The sequence below is a fragment of the Pelophylax lessonae genome, assembly GCF_965119305.1.
Source record: "Pelophylax lessonae genome assembly, chromosome: 1".
NCBI classification, from domain to species: domain Eukaryota; kingdom Metazoa; phylum Chordata; class Amphibia; order Anura; family Ranidae; genus Pelophylax; species Pelophylax lessonae.
The window spans coordinates 426,295,832-426,320,697 of NC_138768.1; the positions used below are offsets into that span (position 1 = coordinate 426,295,832).

The following is a 24,866-nucleotide window of genomic DNA, read 5'->3' on the forward strand; positions in this document are numbered from 1 at the left end:
TGGAAGAGGCCTAGCAGTTAACTTGCACCACAAGATCTAACTGTGAACCTAGTGCTTGATAGTTAGGCCCCTTTCACACATGTGAACCGTTTGTCCGTTTTTCATCCCTCCGTTGATGGATGAAAACCAAACATCAATGCATCTCTAAGGCTACATTCACACCTGAGCGTAGCGTTTTTCGCGCGTTTTTTACCGCGATTTTACAGCGATTTTTACCGCGATTTTTGTGCAGGCGTTTTTAGATTGAATAGAGATCAATGGAAAACGCCTGTAATCTGCCCAAAAAGAAGCTCATGTACTTTTTTGAGCGTTGGGCGTTTTGTATACAGCGTCAAAACGCTCAGATGTGAACAGGGGCCATTGAAATGAATAGGATTTGTCTTGTTGGGCGTTTTGAGAGCTGATCCTAGAGCAGAAAAACGCCCCAAAAACGCCCCAAAACGCCTACATGTGAACGGAGCCTAAGGAAAACTAAATGTAAACGAATGATCTTCCATTTACATCAGTTCACATTCGCATCCATCAACACCCAATTTTTTAAACATATCAAAGGCCTATTTTTGTTCCGTTAAAAAAACAGAACAGAAAAAAAAATTATGTGAGTGGACAAACGGTCTGTTTTTGCATTGGTAGTGGAAATAAAAAAAAAAAAAGATATAAAAACTGATGAGAAACTGATGATCAGCTGATGAAAAACTGATGTAAACTGATGAAAAACTGATTTAGGCCCCTTTCACACATACAGTCCATTCAGTTCATCAGTTCAGTCACGTCAAAATGTATCACTTTTCCATCCGTTTTTGCATCCGTTTTTCATCCATTTTTCATCCATTCTTTTACATCCACTACCAATGCAAAAACGGATGAAAAATGGACCGTTTGTTTACATCCGTTTTTCGTCCGATCCGTTTTTTTGACGGATGAAAAATAGGGTTTCCATCCATCCGGATTTCACGGACAGGATCAGATCGGATAGCAGCGGGTGTCAGCGGACATGTCACTGCTGACATCTGCTGCTCCACAGAGGTACATGGAGCATCCAATCCGGTCCGCCTGAAAAACTGACAGGGAGCCTGATTGGAAAGGGTGGAAGGGCCCTTAGATGCCCCTATTACCTTTTTTTTTTATTATTAATCTTCTGTTTTCTTTCATATGTTACTGAAGCTGACTTCACTGTTTTAGGCCATATATTATGCCTTTTTATTTTCTTACAACCTTGGGTTGATGGAAAGAAACTTGCTTGATTCCTCCATCCACACAGGCAGTGTGGATGGGGGAATCCCTCCCACAGCGCTTTTGTATTCTGACAGTGAGAGGTTTACCAGCCTTCAAAATACAATGACCGGGTGAAAAAAAATAACAGGTTGGTTGTACTGAAGTCGATAAATAGATCGACTTTAGTACAACCACCTGCCCATAGATGCTAGCTAGGCTCTTTAACCACTTGCCGACCGAGTACGGTAATAGTACTGCGGCAAAGTGGTTCGTTATCGTCTGACGACGTAGTATTAACGTCGTCAGACACTCCCCCTTCTGGGCGGCGCTTGCGCGCCGCCGGAGGCTCGCTCCCGCTGTTTTCATTCACAGCGGGAGTCGGGCCAGGGGAGGAGCAGCGGCGATCGCCGGGGATCTAGTGTGGAGTTCCGCCCGCTGTGTGTAAACACAGCGGGCGGATCTCCATAGTGACAGGGAGTGACAGATCGGACTGTTCAGCATAGCTGGACATCCGATCTGTCCATGACTCACACAGTCACCTCCCCCCCTACACGTCAGTAAGCACCAGGCATACATTAACCCCTCCCTCTCCAATAAAATTAACCCCTTCCCTGCCAGTGTCATTTTTACAGTAACAGTGCATATATATAGCACTGATTACTGCAGTAATGTCACTGGTAACCCCAAAAGTGTCAAAAATGTCAGTCAAGGGTCCGATCTGTCCGCCGCAATGTCGCAGTCCCACAAAAAAAATCGCAGATCGCCACCATTACGCGTTAAAAAAAAACACCAAAAATGACAGAAATTTTTCCCTTTGTTAGTAAACGCAATAACTTTTGCGCAAACCAATCAAAATACGCTTATTGTGATTTTTTTTACCAAACATAGGTAGCAGAAAACAAATTGGCCAAAATTTTTTTAAAAAATTGGTTTTTACATCTTTTTTGGGGGGAATTTCATATATAAAAATGTTAAAAATATTGTTATTTTTTCAAAATAAACGCTCTTTTTTTGTTTATAGCGCAAAAAGTAAAAATCGCACAGGTGATCAAATACCACCAAAAGAAAGCTCTGTTTGTGGGAAAAAAAGGACGTAAATTTCGTTTGGGTACGGCGTCGCACGACCGCGCAATTGTCAGTTGAAGTCGCACAGCGCCGAATCGCAAAAAGTGGCCTGGACGGAAGACAGCAAAATCCTCCGGTGGTAAAGTGGTTAAATTGCAACTCTTTTGCCCAAATAGCCTGCCTGAGTGGACATAAAGAGCATCCTTACCAGACAATGGAACAGCAGTTGGGATAGCTTAGCCTTGAACCACACACATAGACCATAACCAATTTAGACTGAATTAACAATAGTTTTAGAATAGATTGTATGTGTGCCTCTTGATAATGCATGTTTCTTAGTTTCTGTTACAGAATCAATAGGTGCGGTAATAACTTGTATCGGCATGCTTCTTCTACACCGTTACAGATTAATTCACTTTAGCTGCTACTCCAATGTGGGCAAAACAAGACCTGGCTAGCAATACACAAGACAATATTTTGGTAAATTAATTGGAAAACAATCAAAACCATGAATCTTACCAGCCACATTTATTGAACCAGTGAAACAAAACTAGTTGAAATACCCTGAAATCTCCTGGGTGTATGGACAGCATAAGGGTCTGGAGTAAGCTTGCATGCAAGACAACATATGAACATGGTATACTATGTAGTATAGAAATAATTGAATAGGTGTAAAACCAGTGCTTTTACTTCTGCAATCAAAGTGAGAAATACCTGTTTCACACCTGCTTCCAGAAAATCCTGGCAGGCATTTACAAGTGTAGGAGTTTATGCCGTCTATACACTTAGCACGGTTAAGACAGGGGCTAGATACACATTCATCAAGGTTAATTTCACAGAACTGTCCGGTGAAGCCATCCAGACAACGACAACTGAAAAAAAATGTAAAAGGACAAAAAGAATGACAAAACTTGATATTGTAGCAATCTGTGAAATATTTATTGTATACCATATTTAGAAGAACATAATTGATAAAGATTTCTATGGCTTTTCTTTGCTCTGTTCCTATATGTGTATACAGGCAACATTCTATGAACCACTGAAAACTCAGAAGAGGCAACTAAAGCGGTAATAAACCCATAAACAAAAATGTAATATATTGCAGCTTACAAATCTTTAAAATGGCATGAGACTCTAAATAAAAAATGTAATATACTGCAATCATTAGATGCAGTGGCTGCATTCTTTTTTAGGATTTCTACCTCTGCTTTCAAATGGTGATCTTGTCAGTAACCCACCTCCTGTATTAGAGTACCCCACTCTGAATTAAATTGGAAGTAAACTCCCATGGATGATTTTTACCAATGGGTAAGCCTATGATAAGGCTTACCTATAGGTACAGTAAATATCTCCTAAACCTGCACCATTTAGGAGATATTTACATGTGAAGCCGCCGGTGTTGTCACCGATGCATGCGCTCTGAAGGAACTGGATACTAATCCATTCCTTCAGAGCCCTGTGCCGTGAATGCGTATGCACGAGATTAACGTCATCGTGGGTGGCTCATCCAATCAAAGGACCGGAGCCAGCCAACCTGGAAGGAAGACCAGGTGAAGATGGAAGTTTTGTCAGTGGTAACCCCAACCCCCCCCCCCCCGTTTTAAGGTAAGTTACTACTGCTTTAGGTAGTAAGCAATAGGGACATCAGCATTGTCAGTCTAGGGAAGGGTAATGTTAGATGTATTAGCAGATTTAGATACACCAACAAATTTAATCAAACTCCAGTTAATACCTTTAAGCAGGTACAGAAGCCGGTTTATTCCTTTTGGGATATCGTTTTTACATGAATAAATAAAAGCTAACCATTGTATGCACCCCTTTTAGTTTTAAATAGTTTGTCTCATCCCTATAACTGCTACATCTGCAGGACATACTGGCTGGATAACTACTGTAGGTTGAAAATAAAAGAAAACAAGCCTAAAATAGAAAACAAAGGCAGCCATTACATCTAAGAATTGGTAAGCTGCAATATATGTTTGAGCTTGGGTTTAAAGTATAACTAAAGGTAAAACTTTTTTTTTTCTTTTTTTTTTAGTTTTGGATAGAGTAGAGTGGGATTAGAACCCCTGACAGTTTTTATTGTTTTTTTTTATTTTTATTTTTATTGTTGTCTGTGTCCCCATTCGGAAAATTCACCCTCTCTATTTGTCCTGTTTACCATTATCATTAAAAATGAAAGTAAACGTAAAAGAAAATCCCACATTTTGGGTTTTTCCCAGAAAAATAATAGTGGGGAAATCTTCCAATGGGGACACTAGTTCTGGTGACCTGGGGGTCCTCAAGGGATTCCCTTAATTTTAAGGGGTTTCCTCTCATTTCCTGTTTGGCTATGGAACAGGAAGTGAAGAGAAATCTCTGCAATGGGAAACAGATGGTGAAAAAAAAATCTGACAGTTGTTATAATCCCTACTTGCTCTATCCAAAATGGAAAAAAAAAGCGGGAAATTGTATCATACTTACCGTAATTTCCCTTTCCTGGTGCCAATCCATGGCAGCATACCAATGATAGAGCTACGCCTTGACTCCTCCCTCAGGACTAGTGCATAGCATAAAAGACAAGAAGGTCCCTTCCCCCAGCATTCTCCTGTAATTTAGAATACCGTGGGTGGGAGCATATGCTGCCATGGATTGGCACCAGGAAAGGGAAATTACGGTAAGTATGATACAATTTCCCGCTTTCCTGGTGCCTCCATGGCAGCATACCAATGATAAATAAATAGCTGACACGGGTGGGATAATACACACACAAAAAATACATTTTATTCAGACAGAGGACATGGCCAAGCTTAGTGTCTTCCTTCCAAAGTTTACAGTTGTAAGGGATCCTGGATCAATTCTGTAATGCCTGATGAAAGTATGGCAAGAAGACCAGGATGCTGCCCTGCATACCGTCTCCAAGGAGACGTTGTCCCTAGCTGCCCAAGATGCTGCTACAGCCCTCGTGGAATGAGCTTTCACCTGTGCTGGAGGCACCAACTTCTTGGATATGTACGTTTTTTTGATTAGCTTCACTATCCAGGAGGCTAGAGTTCTGCTAGTGGCATCTTTCCCTCTATTTTTCCCGTGAGGGATGATGAATAGTCTTTCCGATATCCTAAAAGATTCGGTGGCAGCCAAGTAGGCTTTCAGCACTCTGGCGATGTCTAATTCGTGGCAAGTATCGGAATCCATATCAGTAAAAACTGGCAATGCCCAGGGTTCCCAGGGTTGTAAAACTGATGTGCCTCGCGCTTATGGTGAGTAAATAAAACGAATAAGCTGCCTGCTGCAATAAAAAGTGCAAGTGCTTTTTAAATGTGTTTGTCTGTGTTGCAGCGCTGCTATAAAGTGTTAACGTGCATATATTTCATAAAATACAATAAAATTCAAAATTTATAAGTGCAAAATAAATAGATATAAACCGCATAAAAAAATTATATCATCAAGTGCAATTGTGCTGTGCTAAGTGTGCAAAACGACCTGTTAGATATCACCATAAAACAAGTGCAACAATAATTGCTCATAAACAGTCCATTATAAAAGTCCTTTTTCAAATTATAAAGTGCTGGTGCTCATCCGTGTTGCTTGTGGGGTCTCCCCCTTTGTGGATGTACTTACCACAATCTGGCTTAAGCAGAGCAGGAAATAGTGATCATGGTGATCCTTGGATTCATTGATAATTGCTAGAGATCCAAAAAGACTCCTTTTCCTCTTTAAATGCTCCCAAGTGTCCTCATAAAAAGAAAAGACTTTCCATGGTAAAGCCCATTTAAAAATACAATTTATTGGGGTTAACAGACAATGGGATACTCACAAACATAATAGTATAAAAGACATGTGGTACACTCGGTTCGGTGGTTAGCTGCTCCCGCAGCGTGCGCTTCACCGACCGGATATCATGTGACAGGGCGCTCGGCCAATGGCTAGACGCGTTTCGCTGTTGAACACAGCGTCTTCTGTAGCTGTTAAGGGTCTCACAGGGGGGAAGAGTACTCTTCTTCCACAGGCTACCAAGGGCAAGAAGCCCCGTTGTAGATATGAGCTATTCTCCTCAGCTCGCCTTTCGTCCCTCGGGGTCTCAAGACAAGGGATCAAAAGTCAGGGCTTTTCCCAGAGGTCCTGTTCTGGCAAGCTACAAGTGGGCTCTTCCAGACATGCAGACAAGGCTGCCTCTGTATGAAGGGGCGCCCTCACCCATATCTGGGGTGGGGGGACATCTTCACTGGTTTCTGGATCCATGGACCTCCCTGGTATAGGACACGTGGGTCCACAAAGTTATTCGGTCAGGCTACGAGATCGAGTTCATTCTTATCCTCTGGAAAGGTTCTTCCCTTCCAACCTGCACTTGTCCCAAGACTTACAAATTTGGGGTAGTGCAAGACTTGTTCCTTCATGGGGTGATTGTTCCGATTTCTGAACATTTTCAGGGGTTTTTACTCAAACCTCTTTACAGTTCCCAGGAAGGAAGGCAAGGTACATCCAATCCTGGACCTCAAGGCGCTAAATTTCTGGTGCGAGTACAGAAGTTCTGCATGGAGTCCATTCACACAGTAGTGGCGTTCCTACATCAGGGGGATTTTTTCTTGCTTCTATCGACAACAAGGACACCTATTTGCACATTCTAATATGTGGTGGTCACCAACACCTCCTCCATTTTGCCGTGGGCGAGGAGCATTATGGTTTGTGGCATGGACCTTTGGTCTCGTCTCCGCTCCTCCGGTCTTCACAAAAGTGTTGGCCCCAGTGCTGGCATTGTTTGAGTCAGCAGGGGATCGCGGTACAGGGGTACCTAGATGATCTTCTTCTGCGAGCGAAGTCTCTGACTGCTCTGATGGAGAACTGAAGATTGCTCTGTGAACTCTGAGGGAGTTTGGTTGGATTCTGAACCTTCAGGAGTCTGCTTTTGGTTCTATCCATAAAAACTAGACTATCTGGGTCTGACTCTGGACTCGGATGATAGGGAGGGAGGAGTGGGTCAACTGTACGTACCATGCCAGTTTCTACAGCGCGTTTCGGAGGCGTGGTCTCCTTCCTCAGGTCATGCCCACGCTGCCTATCGACTATATTATGTATCCCCAATAACCCCTCCTTAGCCCCTCTTCTTAAAGGGGACAAACTTGGAGAGGATTAGTCACATTGAAACATACCAGTTGCCCCACAATTCCTCAGACACAGCGGGGAAGCGTTGGAAGAAAATTTGTCTATTTTGAATGTGGTCATGTACCACCGTAGCAATAATTTATGGGTAATTTCCCATAGATTGATGTTCTTTGTGGCGGTGTAGTTAAGATTGAGTGCTCTCTGCCAGTTTTTAATAGGGTATGACTTACCCAGTTCGAGTTCCCAAGCCTTTATAGAGAATACATTTTTGTTGTTAATTATGTTGTAAAAGAAAGATATACCTTTGATATTGGTACATAGAAGAGGTGAAAAGGTGTGCAATTTGCCATGGTAAGGATATTTGTGTATGTGGGTTGTGGTGTAAAAAGTGGGTAATCCTGGTATAACTATATAGATCGCTACCCGGCAAACCATACTCTATTTGCAGTGCCCTAAAAGTTTTAATTGCAGGCCCCACATGTAAGTAGTCCACTGTGTGAACACCCATATCGGGCCAATGCGCTATGGGAAGATCTAGGATTATGATGGATAAACTTAAAATCAGTAACTTAATTGTAGATCTGTTATGCGTCTTGCTCTGCATAGTGAGCAAGTTCCTTCAGGTCCGTAGGGATACCTCTATAGTGGATGAGAGATTGTTGGGCGTACGTAGGAGGTAATGTTGAAGATTGTTGTTTTTCACTTGACACCAGTCTAATTGTGCCCATAGGTTGTCAGGAGATTGGGAAAACCAAACGCTCAGGCTAATGAGAACTGTTGCGTAGTAATAGTCTCTAAGCCTCACATGTCCTATTCCTCCTGCTTATCTAGTGGTTATAAGGTTGTTGAAAGTGCATCAGGCTCTCTTACCTTTCCAGAGATATTTGTTTATTAATGACTGAGCAGATCTAAAGAAGTGCTCGGGTATTGTAATGGGAAGTGTTCTAAATATGTAAATTAGTTGTGGGAGAAGTATCATCTTGAAGGCAGCAAGGCGACCAGACCAGGTAAGTTCACATTTGGAAAGTTCCTGCAATTTGGTGCCGATTTGCTGCAAATAGGTGTTTCGTGTTGGGAGTAAGAGTGATGCTTAGGTATTTAATTCCCTCGTCCTTCCAAACATAGGGAAATTTAGTTGCCAACTTTTTATTCAAATGAGGAGGGACTCCCAAACCAAGAACACTCGATTTAGTTTCATTAACCTTATAGTACGAGATTTTGTTAAACATCCTGAAGGTTTTATGCTCCAAAGGCAGGGAATTCTCCACATCCATTAGCATTGGCACTATAATTTAAAACAAGCCAGTGGGCATCTCAGGTGAAGTCCTGACCATATGTGGTCAGTAACATTAGTCATTATCTTAGTCCAGTTTGTTGACATTCAGCTGCCAGTCGGGGAGTGTGGCTACAGTTCACACATTGTATCTGTGGCTGCAGTTCAGCAGAAGAGGGTCATCAGCAAGGGTAATTGATATTGTGTCAGTGGGTTGCTTTTCATTGGGATTAACGATGAATCTACATCACTGGATGACATGACTGACATTGGATTTACATCATGGGACATTCTTTTTTTTGTTATAAAATACTTTTTCTACAGTGCCTGGGTGTTTGCTTGCTATGGGGGCACTTATGCTGGCTCGATCTTGAGCTGCACAGCGTGTGTCCATTGACACACACACAGTGCAGCTCACCCCCCGCCCCCCGGTTCACTGTCTGTCATTGACAACAGCAGGAGCCCACTGCTGTGTCTGAGCCAGTGAGAAGAGAGAGCAGCGATGTTGCTATTATGCACAGCGCTTGATTGACATCAAGCTCAGGTAAGTATCTATGCAAGTTGCAGTGGATGCATTTTTCTGGGGCGTATTTTACCACACATTTTTTATGTGTTTTGCAGGGATTTTCTGGCTAATAGGAAAGTATGACAGTCCTGTTCATGTAGTGCAACTTTGATGCGACTTTACACTCTCTGGCACTCAAGTAGCATCAAAGTAGTGCAGGAACCTTTACGTGTCCCATGTTAGGGTTAAGTCTAGGGTTAAATGTCAGGGTGAGGGTTAAGGTCTAGGGTTAAGGTTAAGGGCTAGACCTAGTACCGCAAAGAAAATCGCAGATCGCCGCCATTACGCGTTAAAAAAAAAACAACAAAAATGACAAAAATCTTTCCCTTTGTTAGTAAACGCGATAACTTTTGCGCAAACCAATCGAAATACGCTTTTTGCGATTTTTTTTTTACCAAACATATGTAGCATAAAACAAATTGGCCGAAAATGTTAAAAAATTTTGATTTTTACATTTTTTTTGGGAATTTCATATAAAAAAATGTGAAAAATATTGTTATTTTTGCAAAATTGACGCTCTTTTTTTGTTTATAGCGCATGATCAAAAAAATCGCACAGGTGATCAAATACCACCAAAAGAAAGCTCTGTTTGTGGGAAAAAAAGGACATCAAATTCCTTTAGGTACAGTGTCGCACGACCGCGCAATTGTCCGTTAAAGTCACGCAGTGCCGAATCGCAAAATACCCCCTGGTCAGGAAGGGGATAAAGTCTTCCAGGGCTTAAGTGGTTAAATGAATTGTGCCTTTAGGTCTTATTTAAAGTTTCACGCCCTGCTGAATGATATTGTTAAAAATAATTTTTTGCATTGGCACATATCTCCCAAGACATTGCCCAGCTACCTATGGCTTTTTTTTTTTTTCTTTTACCAAAAATGCGCTAACCAGGAAAAAAACTGAATTCTGTTCCTTAGACTTCAGTGGAGTTCAGGCACTATGTTCGGGGTTTGCAAATTTCAAGTTGGGTTGGTGGATCCTGCCACAATCTGATCCCAGGCCAATTTTGCTCATCAATACAGTGAACCAGAGCTAGGGTGTGTATTTTTCAGGGTAAGAAAAAGTTGATAACTGTTCATTTATTCCACAGATTTGCTTTGATAGTTAACACATTGAAACTATCATATCTGCATAATTTGATTTGCTCTTGTGAATGGGAACCAGGCCAGTTTGCTCACCCTAAAGAGAACCAGCACTGGACTGCCTGTTGTTCAGGGTAGGAGAAAGTTTATAACTTTTCTTTTGTTCCACATATTTGCTTTGAAACTATAATATCCACACAATCTGAAAATGTAAATTATATACATAATTCACCAGAAAGAGAGGCGATGATCAGGTTGGAAAGCACATGTATAGCAAAATAGTAGATGCTACTAAAATGTTCACTACAATGATCTGTAATGGATGTAATTGATGGTTTAGTAAAATGCCTATTTCTACAGTATTATATACAAGCTTATAAACCATTTATACCCATTTATGGTATTTTATGCTATAGTGCTGTTATGCTAATATGCTAATATGCTAATATGCTTTTATGCTATTTAGTTATATGAAATACTTTCCTTGCTCAAACATAATTGCCAGATCACTTTTCTTCTATAAATCGAAGCAATAAGAAAACAAGAAGAACAGATGATTTCCAAGATGGCGCCTCCAGTGAGGGACACACCTAGGACAGAAGATGGTCATATCCTGGAAGAAGTTATATGCGCATAGATACATCCAATCAAATAAGATTATAATTTAAATGTCTATACTTAATGCCATGCCTACAGGACATTTCCTGGAGATGTTCTGTACGGGCTTTATAAGCTTAAAATGTGGAAGCAATAAAGCAGAACTGTTTCACCCTGACTGTGTCAGTGTCAGCATTTCTCTGTGTGCACACATGCATTACTCTTAAAAATTAGGCCAGGGACAGATATAACTCTATCGGCATTGTTCCGATCCAAAGCAACTGGTGGCCCCCGTACGGGGAGCTTGGGTCTCTCGACCAAAAGAGAAAGCCGATAAAGAGGAGGCCGGGAGGAATCGATTCGCAGAGAGGGGGAGACTGATCACCTCTGAAATACGGTAAGACATATTTAATATCTTACGCATATGCTCTCTCTGTGATTGGTTTATCTCTGTATCCGTATCGGCTGCTTGCGGTCATCAAAAGCAGGTAACATAGCTTGCCCAAGCCCCATTTGTAAAGAACCTGCACAAGTTATATCTGCCGCCTGTTTTGTGTGTGTTATATGTGCTGGCACGTGATAGGATGGCGAAATAAGCAGACGGGAATAGTCACAGAAGAAGTAATTGGCTGGCGTCAGTAGGATTCTCCAGTGGAGAGGGAGCCGCCAAGACTCTCCTCTCCTCGATTGGCAATGTTAGTGCACGACGGTTGTTTTGTATGTAGTGCACGGATGCCCAAGGAAGGGGAGGGGGAAAAACACGCTCAGCGTGGGGGACCCTGTGACAGGCATTTTGAGTTTCGCCATCCCTTGAATGAGTCAGCGTCCTGAATTTGTATGTGGTTATACCAGGATATAGAGAAGAGATTTTTGGTCTGAAACCTGTATCAGCAGATATTACAACGTAGTAGTGTTCAGACTGAACGTACATTACTCAGTGAGAAATTTGGGCGTGCAGTTGGGGCACGCACATGACAGTTGAAGCGGTACACAAAATTTCATTTATTGTGTTTAATAAAAGTAAGAAGAGTTTTGTTACAGTTACGATTGTGCGTTGCAGAGTGTGACAGGACAGAGAGAGCAGAGGAGCCCCCCTGTCAGGTTTCTGTGTGCTTGTTTGGCTACTTCCCCTTTTTATCCTGTGTAAACTGATATGCATATTTAAATAACGGAGAGCTGTCAGGCAGAAATAAAGCCTAAATAAATCATATATATAAATATAATAATAAAAAAAAAGGAATGTTAGCTTGTGATTTGATAAATGACAGGGAGGGGCAAGTTGCCGTTAAAAAGGATAGAGAAATTGGCAAAGATTTGCGGCGCTCCTGTACAGGATGATCCTGTGAGGACGATTGATTGCATCCAGAAGACTGGTGTATTTTGTTAAAACGAAAGAAAGGTCTCTTGTCAGACCACGGGCTGCTACATGCAGCAGAAGCCTGGTACAGAGTGACAAATCAACATGGGGAAATTGTTTACGTGTACCATAAGCCAGAAAATAAGTCAGGGGGAATTGAGCCACCGCCCAATTATGGCGGCCAGACCTCAGGCAGAGAGCACTTCCCTACCACTTGACGTCCCTCTCACTGTAAAACCCCCGTTACCGCCCCTGTCACCACCCCAGGTCAGAAGCCATCTTGCTACACTCAACTGCCGTGACACAGGAAGACTCCCTATGATGACTTCCTCGGGTGGCCATCTTGATACACCCATACCTATGTGTCCGGTAATTGATCAAACAACTTTAGCATACTATAAAGGGACACAATCTACCCCATTAATGATACTTGGTACCGATGATGAAGTAAACTCAGATGATGCCAGCCATGACCACCTATCTTCCCTTGATGCTAGAACAACTCATGTAGCTCAAAGGAATCCCAATCCCGGTGCCACCCCAAAACAAAGGTTGGTCACATTAGTGGACAATGATAACCCCAACCAGTCCGGGGCAAACATAGTTCCTCCTCTCCATGTCCAAGGTGCCCACAGTGAGCCAAGTAGGAAGCTCATGGCCCCCTCGCTTCTAGAGCCCCGGTGAATCATTGCCAGCAGGCTGGGACATGGCTGTGCATCCTTTGTATACTGAAAATGTTGACACATTTTTAACAACTGAACAAGGTGTGCGGTTACAACAGACCCAAACCCCCCCCCCCCCCCTCTTTGATTATCAGGAATATGTAAAGAAAGCTAGGTCTATCATTTAGGTGGGCAGGCTGAGGTCCTCATTTATCAACAATGCTGTCCCATTCCCAGGGAGACCGTGTGTCCTCTGATGACACCATAAAAATGATAGGAAAAAAAAAAAAAAAAACAGTAACCAGTTTGCCAGACCCTGAGAAACAGCCCATGCCCTTTAATCCTTTAATATGAGAGTTGCACAGATCCAGAAATCATATTCTTGTGCTTAGTGGGGTTTTAATAAGCCTCTGTGAGATTAAGGCAGGAGATGCCTATTGGCCGGTGATGGAAAAACATTTCAATGCTACTAGAATTGATGCTGACCACACTTTTGACTCAGGGCGTGAATATTTAACTCAGTTAGACCAAGCAACCAACATACAGGACATTACACAAGAGAAGACTGAATCAGTTGAGATATTCCATACTAGAATCTCACAGGTATTAACAGATTTGGGATTTGACAAGCAGAATAAGGCACATACCCAGATGCTGTCCTCCGCATTTGTTTCAGGCCCTAGGGAACCTATTCAGAAAGGTCTGCTTCTGTCTCGCCCAGAGTATAGAGTGCTGTCCCTCGATACTTTACTGTTAGTAGCAAAAGGCATAGAATTCTCACAGGGAAACAAAAAGATGACCCCTCTCATGGTGACCTCTGACACGCCACACCTGCCACAAAATCCACGAGTCTGTTATAATTGCGGTAAGTCCGGACACTTCAAAAGGGAGCGTCGAAGCCCTCTGAGGATTACCAACAGGCAGTCTGACAGTGACCTACAAGGAGGCAAATGACAGCAAGGACAAGACAACCAGGGGAACCCATTCAACTCTGTGCCCAACACTTGACCTCTGTACGATGCCCTGAACCCTGAAGACCAACCCTTTCGTGCTACCTTCAGAGGCCCTCCGAACTTTGAACTTCTGAAGGAAATTCTATGTACGGTCCCCGCCCTCGGCCTCCCAGACTATGAGAAGCCTTTTAAGCTGTTTGTCTCAGAGAGAGAGAGGGACATGCCACAGGAGTGTTGGCTCAGACCCATGGCAACAAGGTCAGGCCCATCGGCTATTATTCCTGCCAACTGGATCCAGTGGCTGGGGGGGGACCCTCTTGCCTCAGAGCCGTCTTCGCAGCCCAGGCTCCCCTGGATAAGCCTGCTGACCTCGTGTTGGGACATCATCTCATCCTTTTGGCCCCTCATGATATAGCAGCCATACTGAATCAAGTACAACCAAAACACCTGTCGACAGCAAGACATCTCAGACTTCAATGTGCCCTACTCCTCCCGGATAACGTCATCCTTCTCAGGTGTAACACGCTCAACCCATCCACTCTGCTTCCACTTCTCGAGGGGGGAGACGATCCTTGTGATATTCCCCATGACTGCCTTGAGATGATGAAAATGGAAACTGCACATCTACCGACTGTAAGTGAAGTGCCTCTGGATAATCCTGACCTAGCTATCTATGTAGATGGATCAAGATATGCAGACCAAGCAGGAAGATATCACACTGGATATGCTGTCACCACCGAGGATACAATCCTCCACGCCTCGGCCCTAACTCCTTCAAAGTCTGCACAAGAAGCATAGCTTCGAGCCCTTATTACGGCATGCCAATTAACAGAAGAAAAGAGAGTCAACATCCACGCGGACTCAAGATATGCCCTTATGGTTGCCTGTGACTATAGGATCCTCTGGATGACCAGAGGGTTTCTAACGGCGAACTGTGAAGCATGGTGCAGCAATCAAAGACTTGATGGATGCTCTACTTCTTCTTGCCCAAGTGGCTATACTTAAGGTAAAGGCACATGGTAGACTGGATTCTCCAGAAGCACGAGGCAACCACCTGGCGGACACCGCCGCAAAGCAGGCCGCATACGAAGCGCGAGGAGTTAACAGAGTGGACATGCCTGCTCCGGATGGAACAACATCAGCACCACAAAACATACAAGATACTGAAGCTGTACAAACCACCATGGTCCTGCAAAGCCCATCTGTAGACTGGACACCCCTCAAAGAACAGCAGAAAGCAGCAAGTAAAGAAGAAAAGGAGATGTGGATAAAGAAATGAGCCACATTGAAGAATGGACTCATGGAATTGGACAAGAGACCATGTTTGCCACGATCTATGTTCCCAGCAGTAGTACAGTGGGCTCATGGTGCCTCTCACCTATCAAAAACTTTGATGAACGCCCTGATCAACAAATACTATTTGGCCCCAGGGATCACCCCACTCACCAACAATTTTTGCAAATCATGTACTATTTGTGATAAGTGCAACCCTGGAAGACCGGAGAAAGTGCCCAGAAAACACCTAGCAAAAGCCCAGTATCCTTTCCAGAGAATACAGATCAACCACATCCAGATGCCAAAGAAGTAGCCGATATGAGTACGCTTTGGTGATCATAGATATGTACTCTTCCTGGCCAGAAGCTTTCCCTGTTACCAACATGACAGCAAAGACCACAGCTAAAAAGCTTCTAACAGAAGTAGTGTGCAGGTATGGCGTCCCAGAGGTTATAGAGAGTGATCAAGGGCCGGCTTTTACGGCCTCAGTAACCAAAGAAATATGGACAGCCTTGGGGGTCACACTAGCTTTTCACACCCCATACCATCCACAAAGTAGTGGAAAGGTAGAGAGACTGAATGGTACAATAAAGTCTAGGATGTTAAAAATGTCCCAGGAGACAGGAATGAGTTGGCCAGACAGTTTACCTATTGCTTTGTTTAGTGTCAGATACACTCCAAGAGGGAGCCATGGTTTATCACCCTATGAGATACATTTTGGGTCAGCCCCTAGACTAGGATGTTATTATCCGCAACAGTTACAACTTCAATTTGACGTATTGGCTGATTATGTGATTGCATTGTCTCGTGAATTAACCCGTGTCCATGCGAGAGTGTTTTCTTCAATTCCAGATCCTGAACTAGATACAGGAACACACAAGTTGGTCCCCGGAGACTGGGTCTATATAAAGAAATTTGTACGAAAACACTCCCTTGAGCCCAGATTCGATGGTCCCTTCCAAGTCCTCCTAGTAACTGCCACATCAGTGAAGGTGGCTGGAAAGAACACCTGGATACACGCCTCCCATTGTAAGAAAGCCCCTGTGCCTAAGGGGGCGGACGAGGACGAAGCATGATTATATATATCCTTTTCTTGTTGGGAACAACTAAGGCGCAACAGGCAGCCATTACTGAAAATAATGGAAAGATCACTTTCTGGTATAATTCTTCTGATACCCATGTTGCCACGTTTGATTTTCATGCATGTAAGATACTCCCATGCCCCGAACTCAATAGCAGATCAGAGTGGTATAAGACAGGACATGGGGAAGGGTATATATGTGTTACCACGGGGTCATGGGGAAAGAATTGTGCCTATTGGGGAGCAGCAGCTTGGAACACAGGGACACCTTGGGGATACCAACCCCAACCAGCTTAGGATAGTAAGGATAGCCAAGGAGAGCCCTTGTTGACCGTCTCACCTTACAGGGCCTAGCATGACACTTGTTCTAAATATACGGAATCTTAGTCCCTCTGATAGGGGTGAGATGGCAGATCCTACCTTTGAGGATACAATGGCAGCTGAAACCGTTGCACAGAAGCCAATCTCTGGCTAGAGTGGATGAGGTACAGTGCTGGTAAGCATAACAGAACCAATTGTTATGTCTGTGGCAGTGCTAGACCACACTTAGGTACAGTCCCATTGAACATACCTGAAGAAACAGAGGAGTGTTTCCTAAGCCTCTTTACTAACACTTCCACTGATTATTCAACCAGGGACCCAAAGCCTAAAGAAGTTATCACAATATATACTGGGAATTACATCTGTTATGTCCGCTACACAGGAAAGGGTAGAAAATTGGGGACCTTCCCAAGAGGTTACTGTGCCTCTTACAGTCATGTTTCAACTAACTTGGTGCAAAACCAGACCCAATCTTTAGAGGCTAGAGTGGAGAGGAGAGTGTGCCCTTGCAAAGGCTATCATGCCTTTGCACATCTTGACAGAAAGTGCTCATGACGCACATATCAGTCTGACCCCAGGTAAAAGGATGAAACGGGAAGCTCTCCTTGGAAGTTTTGATCCTCATGTATATATAGACGCCATTGGAGTTCCAAGGGGGGTCCCAGATGAATACAAGGCTCAAGACCAGGTCAAGGCCGATCTTGAATCCCTAATCCCCATAATAACTGTCAATAAGAATGTAGATTGGATAAACTATATATATTATAACCAACAAAGGTTTCTCAACTACACCAAGGATGCATTCCAAGGGGTAGCTAAACAATTAGAAACCACATCTCAAAGTACCTTCCAGAACCGGATGGCTCTGGATATGATGTTAGCAGAAAAAGAAGGAGTCTGTACCATGATAGATAAGACCAGCACCTGTTGTACCTATATCCCGAACAACACTGGACCGAATGGTAAGATCACATTAGCTCTTAAGAAGTTAGGGAAACTATCAGTTGAACTGAAGAAAAATTCAGGTGTCACAGACCCATGGAATCAATATTTTAACTGGATGAGTGAGTGGCAGAAAGTCTTGGCACAGATAGGAGTGACTGTGTTGATCATTCTAATCCTCCTTGCTTTTGTGGTTTGCTGTGTACTCCCCTGCTTGAGGAAGTTCATGGAGAAAGCAATAGACCAAACTACACCCACATTTGTGAGCCAAGACATAGAACTTGAGGAAGAAGACCATGGAAAACCATATACACCTTTGCAGACATTCCCTACCTCTGTCAGCGACCTGTAGGGCCATAGGGAGAGCATCCGACTTCCCATGTGCAAAGACCGTGGCAAGGGGGGTGATTGATTAGCAATGACTCGTCTAAAGTGCAGCACAAAAGAGTTCCAAGGCGCATGAGGACAGATGAGCTAGGATCGATAGGGACAGGATGAAATAGACATTTTAAGGGGGGAATCTGTAATGGATGTAATTGATGGTTTAGTAAAATGCCTATTTCTACAGTATTATATACAAGCTTATAAACCATTTATACCCATTTATGGTATTTTATGCTATAGTGCTGTTATGCTAATATGCTAATATGCTTTTATGCTATTTAGTTATATGAAATACTTTCCTTGCTCAAACATAATTGCCAGATCACTTTTCTTCTATAAATCGAAGCAATAAGAAAACAAGAAGAACAGATGATTTCCAAGATGGCGCCTCCAGTGAGGGACACACCTAGGACAGAAGATGGTCATATCCTGGAAGAAGTTATATGCGCATAGATACATCCAATCAAATAATATTATAATTTAAATGTCTATACTTAATGCCATGCCTACAGGACATTTCCTGGAGATGTTCTGTACGGGCTTTATAAGCTTAAAAGGCGGAAGCAATAAAGCAGAACTGTTTCACCCTGACTGTGTCAGTGTCAGCATTTCTCTGTGTGCACACATGCATTACTCTTAAAAATTAGGCCAGGGACAGATATAACTCTATCGGCATTGTTCCGATCCAAAGCAGATCAATATTCAACAAGTATATTAAAACTGTGTCAGAAAGATTGTAAATACAATTGAATGGTTAAATTGCATCATCACATTTTTCTCAACAAATTGCATGTTCTATTTAGGGTGCTTTATATTTTCACATCTTTAATTTGTGTTCATGTCCTCTGCATAGCTGTCATTGTAGCTGAAAATCTCCTGCAGGTGTGAAGACATCTGGGATTTTGATAATGACTGCAAACACAGGTTTGACAAAGAATAAACCTAAAATATGCAGTTTTACATAACCTTGATTTTGTTCCCTTATCTCATCATAGCAGGTATTTAAATTAATATTGTTCTTCAAAATTATAATCATAAACAAATACCCTAAACTTACTTTATTAGATGCAGAGTAAATGTTTAGCCCATGCAGAATTAATGTATTTGGTGCAGCTTAATGGGGACCTCGGGGGGCGCGCAGAGCGATTATACGGCCGCCGTCAGGATAATGCAACCACCTTCCCGTAGTCATTTGCCTATAGGGCAGACGGGAAGTCTTTAACAAAGAGACCCCAAGATCCCGCCTCTCCTCCCTCCTATGTGAACGAGTATGGGGTACATTGTGCCCCTACCCATTCACCAAAAAAGAGTGTCAAAAATAAATAGAAACACACAATTTTTGACAATTTCTTTATTAAAAAAAAAAAAAAAAAAACAATGTCCTCGGTGTAGATCAAAGTATTGTCCCTTTAAGGACTTTTTTCTGTTTGGGCTATAGATTGTGATTTTAATGTGCTTTTTAGTTGCGCTGCAATGTTTTTATTATCAGTTACAGCAAACTGTTTTTTTCCTTTTAGGATAAAGGTTTTACATAAATGAATAAATAAAGGCTGATCACCATAAGCAGTCCTGTCAGTGATAAATGGTGTGTCTCAACCATCTAACTGTTGTCTGGGCAGCTTGGTCTGTTAAATTAGGTAAAAAATAACAGACTTGCTGGCTGGATCACCAGGTGAAAATAAAGGTAAACAGCCTGAAAACAAAACCAATGCAGCCACCATCCAGGAACTAGTAATCTGCAACTAAATAGATTTTTGACATGGAGATTTTTAGGCAATTTATTTGTCTAGTGCAAATACCCCAGTTCTTTCATGTGCCTAGGGAGTCACATGTGCTGCATACAGCCTATCATAAAAGTAAACAGCTGTATGAGGCTATACTCCTGTAAACACTGATAAGCACTGATGCTTCTTTACCATGCATGAGGGTCCGAGGTTTTTTTTTATGAGACGCAAATGCTGCATTTAAAGGGATTGTAAAGGCAGAAGGTTTTTTTCATCTTAAAGCGGAGTGCCGGCCATGAAAAAAAAATTTCAATAAAAATACCCCCGGGACAGTCAGGGCTAGTACATTCCACAATGGATAGCCTATGTACTGTCCCAGGTCGCACTTACCTGCAAGAAGAAATACTCACCTTTAAAATTTCTTCTCCAGCGTTGCCATCTCGTATGTGGGCAGCTGAAGCCAGCGCGATCCTCTTCTGCATCCTCTTCCGTGTCCTCTTCTCCCAGAATGCTCTGGCACCGTCCCCCCTCGTCACTTCCGGTGCGGCTCCGCATTCCTCCACAGCTTCTGGGCATGCCCAGAAGCTGTTTAGCAGGGAATGCAGCGCCGCACCGGAAGTGCCGAGTGGGGCCGGTGCCGGCGCATTGATTCCTGGGAGCGATGACGTTCAGCTCCCAGGAATCATTGCAAACTGGAAGTGATGGCGCGGGCCGCGGGCCGCGGCCTCCGATGGAGGAAGTGGAAGGAAGGTGAGTATATTTTTCTACAATACAAGTAAAAAAAATTAAAAATCGTAACTATCCATTTCCTTTTCAGGTGCCGAAAAGCAAGCGGATGGCCACAAAATCGATTATGTCGATTTTGTGGCTGGAACTCCGCTTTAATGCATTTTATGCGTTAAAAAATGCCCAAAAAACCTTCTGTGTACAGCAGCCCCCCTCAGCCTCCCTAATACTTACCCGAGCCCATCTTTATCCAGCGATGTTGCAGGAGTGTCTCAGCTACCCGGGTCTCCCATCCTCATTAGCTGAGACAGCAGTGCGGTGCAATTCGTCTCCGCTGCTGTCAATCAAAGTCAGTCAACCAATCAGGAGAGAGAAGGGGCAGGGCCGGGTTAAGACTCCATATCTGAATGGACACAGGGAGCTGTGACTCAGCTCGGGTGCCCCAATAGCAAGCTGCTTGCTCTGGGGGCACTCAACAGGAAGGAGGGGCCAGGTGCACAAAAAAGGAACCCAAGAAGAGCAGGATCCGGGCTGCTCTGTGCAAATCCACTGCACAGAGCAGGTAAGTATAACATGTTTGTTATTTTAAAAAAAGAAAAAAATGAGACTTTACAATCACTTTAAATGCCGGTTCACACTAATGTGATTCAGAGAGCACTACTCTGCAAATCACATGCAATGTCTGTGCAAAGCAAATTCAGCCATACAGATTGTATGGCTAAATTTGCATGGCATTCGTGCAGTCGTGCAGGACCCTTTTTTGGTCTGCACCAGAATCGGATTACATGGATGTTCACACCTATGCGATCCAATTCCTGTCCAAATTGACAGTTCGCACTGTGATATGCAAACTAATCTTGGGGAGTCATTAACTTTGTATTGACACTACCAGCAGTTCGCATATGGCAATGTGAGCTGCTTGCGAGTCGGGTGTGATACAGGAACCTGCAGTGGATTCGCAGGATTCCCCCATCGCACCAGTGTGAACCAGCACTTAGGCTGTACTCTTGAAATTTCACTAAATTCTAAATTCTCATTTCATCTTAGCCCTATAAGGTGTAATAATTACTGTATTCCTAGCTTCAGCAGGCTCCCTCCATGTGACCAGTCCAGTGCTGCTGTCTCTCTACTTCCCATTGTGGTCGCAAGCTCACCCCCAGTGGCGGCTGGTGCTCAAAATTTTTGGGGGGGCGCAAAAAGAAAAATGTAATAGGTATTGCTTCGCGCCAAAAAAACGCAGTAAAAAAATTGCGTGACTTTGAAGCTGTGCCCCCTTCAATGCAATGAACACTGTGCTGTGCCCCCTTCAATGCAATGAACACTGTGCTGTGCCCCCACAATGCAGAGTTCAGCGTGCATGCCCCTTTCAATTCAGAGCGCCACAGCATTGTCCCCAATCACTGCAGAGCGCCACAGCATTGTCCCCAATGATTGCAGAGTGCCCACAGCATTGTCCCCCAATGATTGCAGAGTGCCACAGCATTGTACCCCAATGATTGCAGAGTGCCACAGAATTGTACCCCAATGATTGCAGAATGCCCACAGCATTGTACCCCAATAAATGCAGAGTGCCCACAGCATTGTACCCCAATGATTGCAGAGTGCCACAGAATTGTACCCCAATGATTACAGAGTGCCACAGAATTGTACCCCAATGATTGCAGAGTGCCACAGCATTGTACCCCAATGATTGCAGAGTGCCACAGAAATGTACCCCAATGATTGCAGAGTGCCACAGCATTGTACCCCAATGATTGCAGAGTGCCCACAGCATTGTACCCCAATAAATGCAGAGTGCCCACAGCATTGTACCCCAATGATTGCAGAGTGCCCACAGCATTGTACCCCAATAAATGCAGAGTGCCCACGGCATTGTACCCCAATAAATGCAGAGCGCCACAGCATTGTACCCCAATAAATACAGAGCGCCTCAGCATTGTACCCCAATAAATGCAGAGCGCCACAGAATTGTACCCCAATAAATGCAGAGCGCCACAGAATTGTACCCCAATGATTGCAGAGTGCCACAGAATTGTACCCCAATGATTGCAGAGTGCCACAGCATTGTACCCCAATGATTGCAGAGCGCCACAGCATTGTACCCCAATAAATGCAGAGTGCCCACAGCATTGTACCCCAATGATTGCAGAGTGCCACAGCATTGTATCCCAATAAATGCAGAGCGCCACAGCATTGTACCCCAATAAATGCAGAGTGCCCACAGCATTGTACCCCAATAAATGCAGAGTGCCCACAGCATTGTCCCACAATAAATGCAGAGTGCCCACAGCATTGTCCCCCAATAAATGCAGAGTGCCCACAGCATTGTCCCCCAATCAATGCAGAGTGCCCACAGCATTGTACCCCAATAAATGCAGAGTGCCCACAGCATTGTCCCCCAATAAATGCAGAGTGCCCACAGCATTGTCCCCCAATCAATGCAGAGTGCCCACAGCATTGTACCCCAATAAATGCAGAGTGCCACAGAAATGTACCCCAATAAATGCAGAGTGCCCACAGCATTGTCCCCCAATCAATGCAGAGTGCAGCGTGCGTGCTCCCTTCAATTTAATGCACTTACCTGGCGGCGGCGGGTTCTTCCCTCCTCGATCCAGTCCGTCCTCTCTGCGGCGGCGGGAAGGAGAGGGGCTTCTCCCTCGTCCTCCGAGCGGCGGTGACGGTGAGTGACTGACTCACGCACCGGCACCGCCCCCATTGTGACGTTCAGGGATCGGATGTCCTGGATGATGATTGGTCCAGGCTGGAGACTGGACCAATCACAGCCAGGATATCCGAAAGTGGGGGTGTCCAATCGCAAGGACTTGCGATCGGGTTACGCCCCCAGAAGGCTGCCGATCGGCGCCTCTTCTGGGACGTAACCCCCCCCTAGCCACCACTTCCATTACAAAGGCCGGCGAACCCAATTTTTTTTTTTGTAAAACTTTATTTGTTCGCTTTGTCTTTTTTTTTTTTTTGTTTTCTTTTTTTTAGGGGTAGGGGGGCGGCGCCCTGGCGCCCGCTATGCACGGGCCGCCACTGCTCACCCCTCATGTAGAATGCAGGGTTAATAGCCTTGCGCTACATGTAATGAAACTTCAGGCAGAAGAGCGATAGAGTAATTAATGCAGCTTATCCTTGAACCCCCAGACTAAATGAGCATTTCATCTTTGTAGTGCCTGGGGGCCCCACCGCAAGGGTAGATTTTGTCTAATTCCCAGAATGCAGAGCTTTAGACTCGTTTCACACCACCGTGACTTGGGACCAGACTTGTAAAACCCCACATGACATGTGAAATCTCATGTTAGCTAAGGAGAGCTGTCTTAATTACCACTACTGAAGTCGCTCCAACTTCAGAAAAGGTTCCTGTACTACTTCAAGGTGACTTCTATCTGACTTCTATCCTATACTTCTATCAAAGTAGTGCTCAAATCGCCAGGATGTCACCTAGCTAAGTCGCACCGCAAGTCACGTGACATTCAGGCCCCAGCAGTGTGAACTGAGCCTCAAAGTGCCCTCTTGACTTTCCTGAAGGAGTGTAACCAAAGTAATTAAAGACAGCAAAAACTCTGATTCTTACCCAGTGAAAAGCAAAAAGAAATTCAGGGTTGAAAAAAGTTTGTAATAGTCACAGCTGGTAATCCGTCAAAAATATATAACAACTTAGATTACTTTGTAAAAATATACTAAATGTTGTAATTTAGTTTACAACCCATGGATAGCAAAGACCTCATGGCTGTGATTGCAGAAAGTCTGCAGAGTCTACACGGGGGGGCATTTAAAAAGTTGGCATACTGAAAAGTGGGTGATTTCTGCACATTTCTAAAGTATTTATATTTCTTCTAAACTATGTTATTTATAAAAAATGTACTTCTTTCTATTTTGTGAGGTACGTACTGAGCTGAATTGTATTCAGTATGAAAGGTGCAGAAAAAGCATGTATTTCAAGATGCACTTTACAATGAGACTCAGTTTTCTAACGGACATAACAATGAGAGTGACAAACAGTCATCACCTGTAGCTGTCAATTCCATCAGTGCAGGTGGCTCCATTCTTACAAGGACCACTTTGGCACTCGTCAATGTTCTGCTCACATACTTTGCCTGCATACCCAGGAGGACAAACACACTGGAAATCTCCTTTCAGGTCTCTGCATTCTCCATTGTTTAGACAAGGCTTTGACAAACACTCATCTATTTCTATTTCACAACGCGTACCTGGAAAAGAAAAAGCATAGCCAAGTAAGACTACTAAAGAATGAACTTATTAAAAATAAACTAAAAACTCCACCTAGACTCTTTTCAGAATCCATGTGCTATACATTTTTTTTTTAAATAATTTTTTTCTCATATTCCTGAAGTGTTCCAAAGAGAAAGCAGAAAAGGTGAATCTAGGGATAGGCTGTGTGTTCGAGTCGAACGTAAATGGGGCATTCGGCGGAAAGTTTGTCCACCGATGGGCGCCCCGTAATGCACTGCGCTCTTACAGTGCATTGATTGCTGATGATTGGCCAAAGCATGCACCTGACCTGTATGATTTGGCCAGTCACAGCACAATGTCCTGTCAGAACCATG

General features: G+C 43.6%; 1 protein-coding gene across 3 annotated transcripts in view; it reads right to left on the reverse strand.

Annotated features, from left to right (window-relative positions):
• SVEP1 (sushi, von Willebrand factor type A, EGF and pentraxin domain containing 1) overlaps positions 1–24,866 on the reverse strand; it is a 573,162-nt gene that overhangs the window by 135,549 nt on the left and 412,747 nt on the right. For all 3 annotated transcript variants that reach the window (XM_082255001.1, XM_082255000.1, XM_082254999.1), the window contains exons 24-25: positions 24,308–24,509; positions 2,995–3,152 (exon numbers count right to left, since the gene is read on the reverse strand). In XM_082255001.1, the coding sequence (XP_082111127.1) occupies positions 2,995–3,152; positions 24,308–24,509 (360 nt within the window). The remainder of the gene's footprint in view (positions 1–2,994; positions 3,153–24,307; positions 24,510–24,866) is intronic.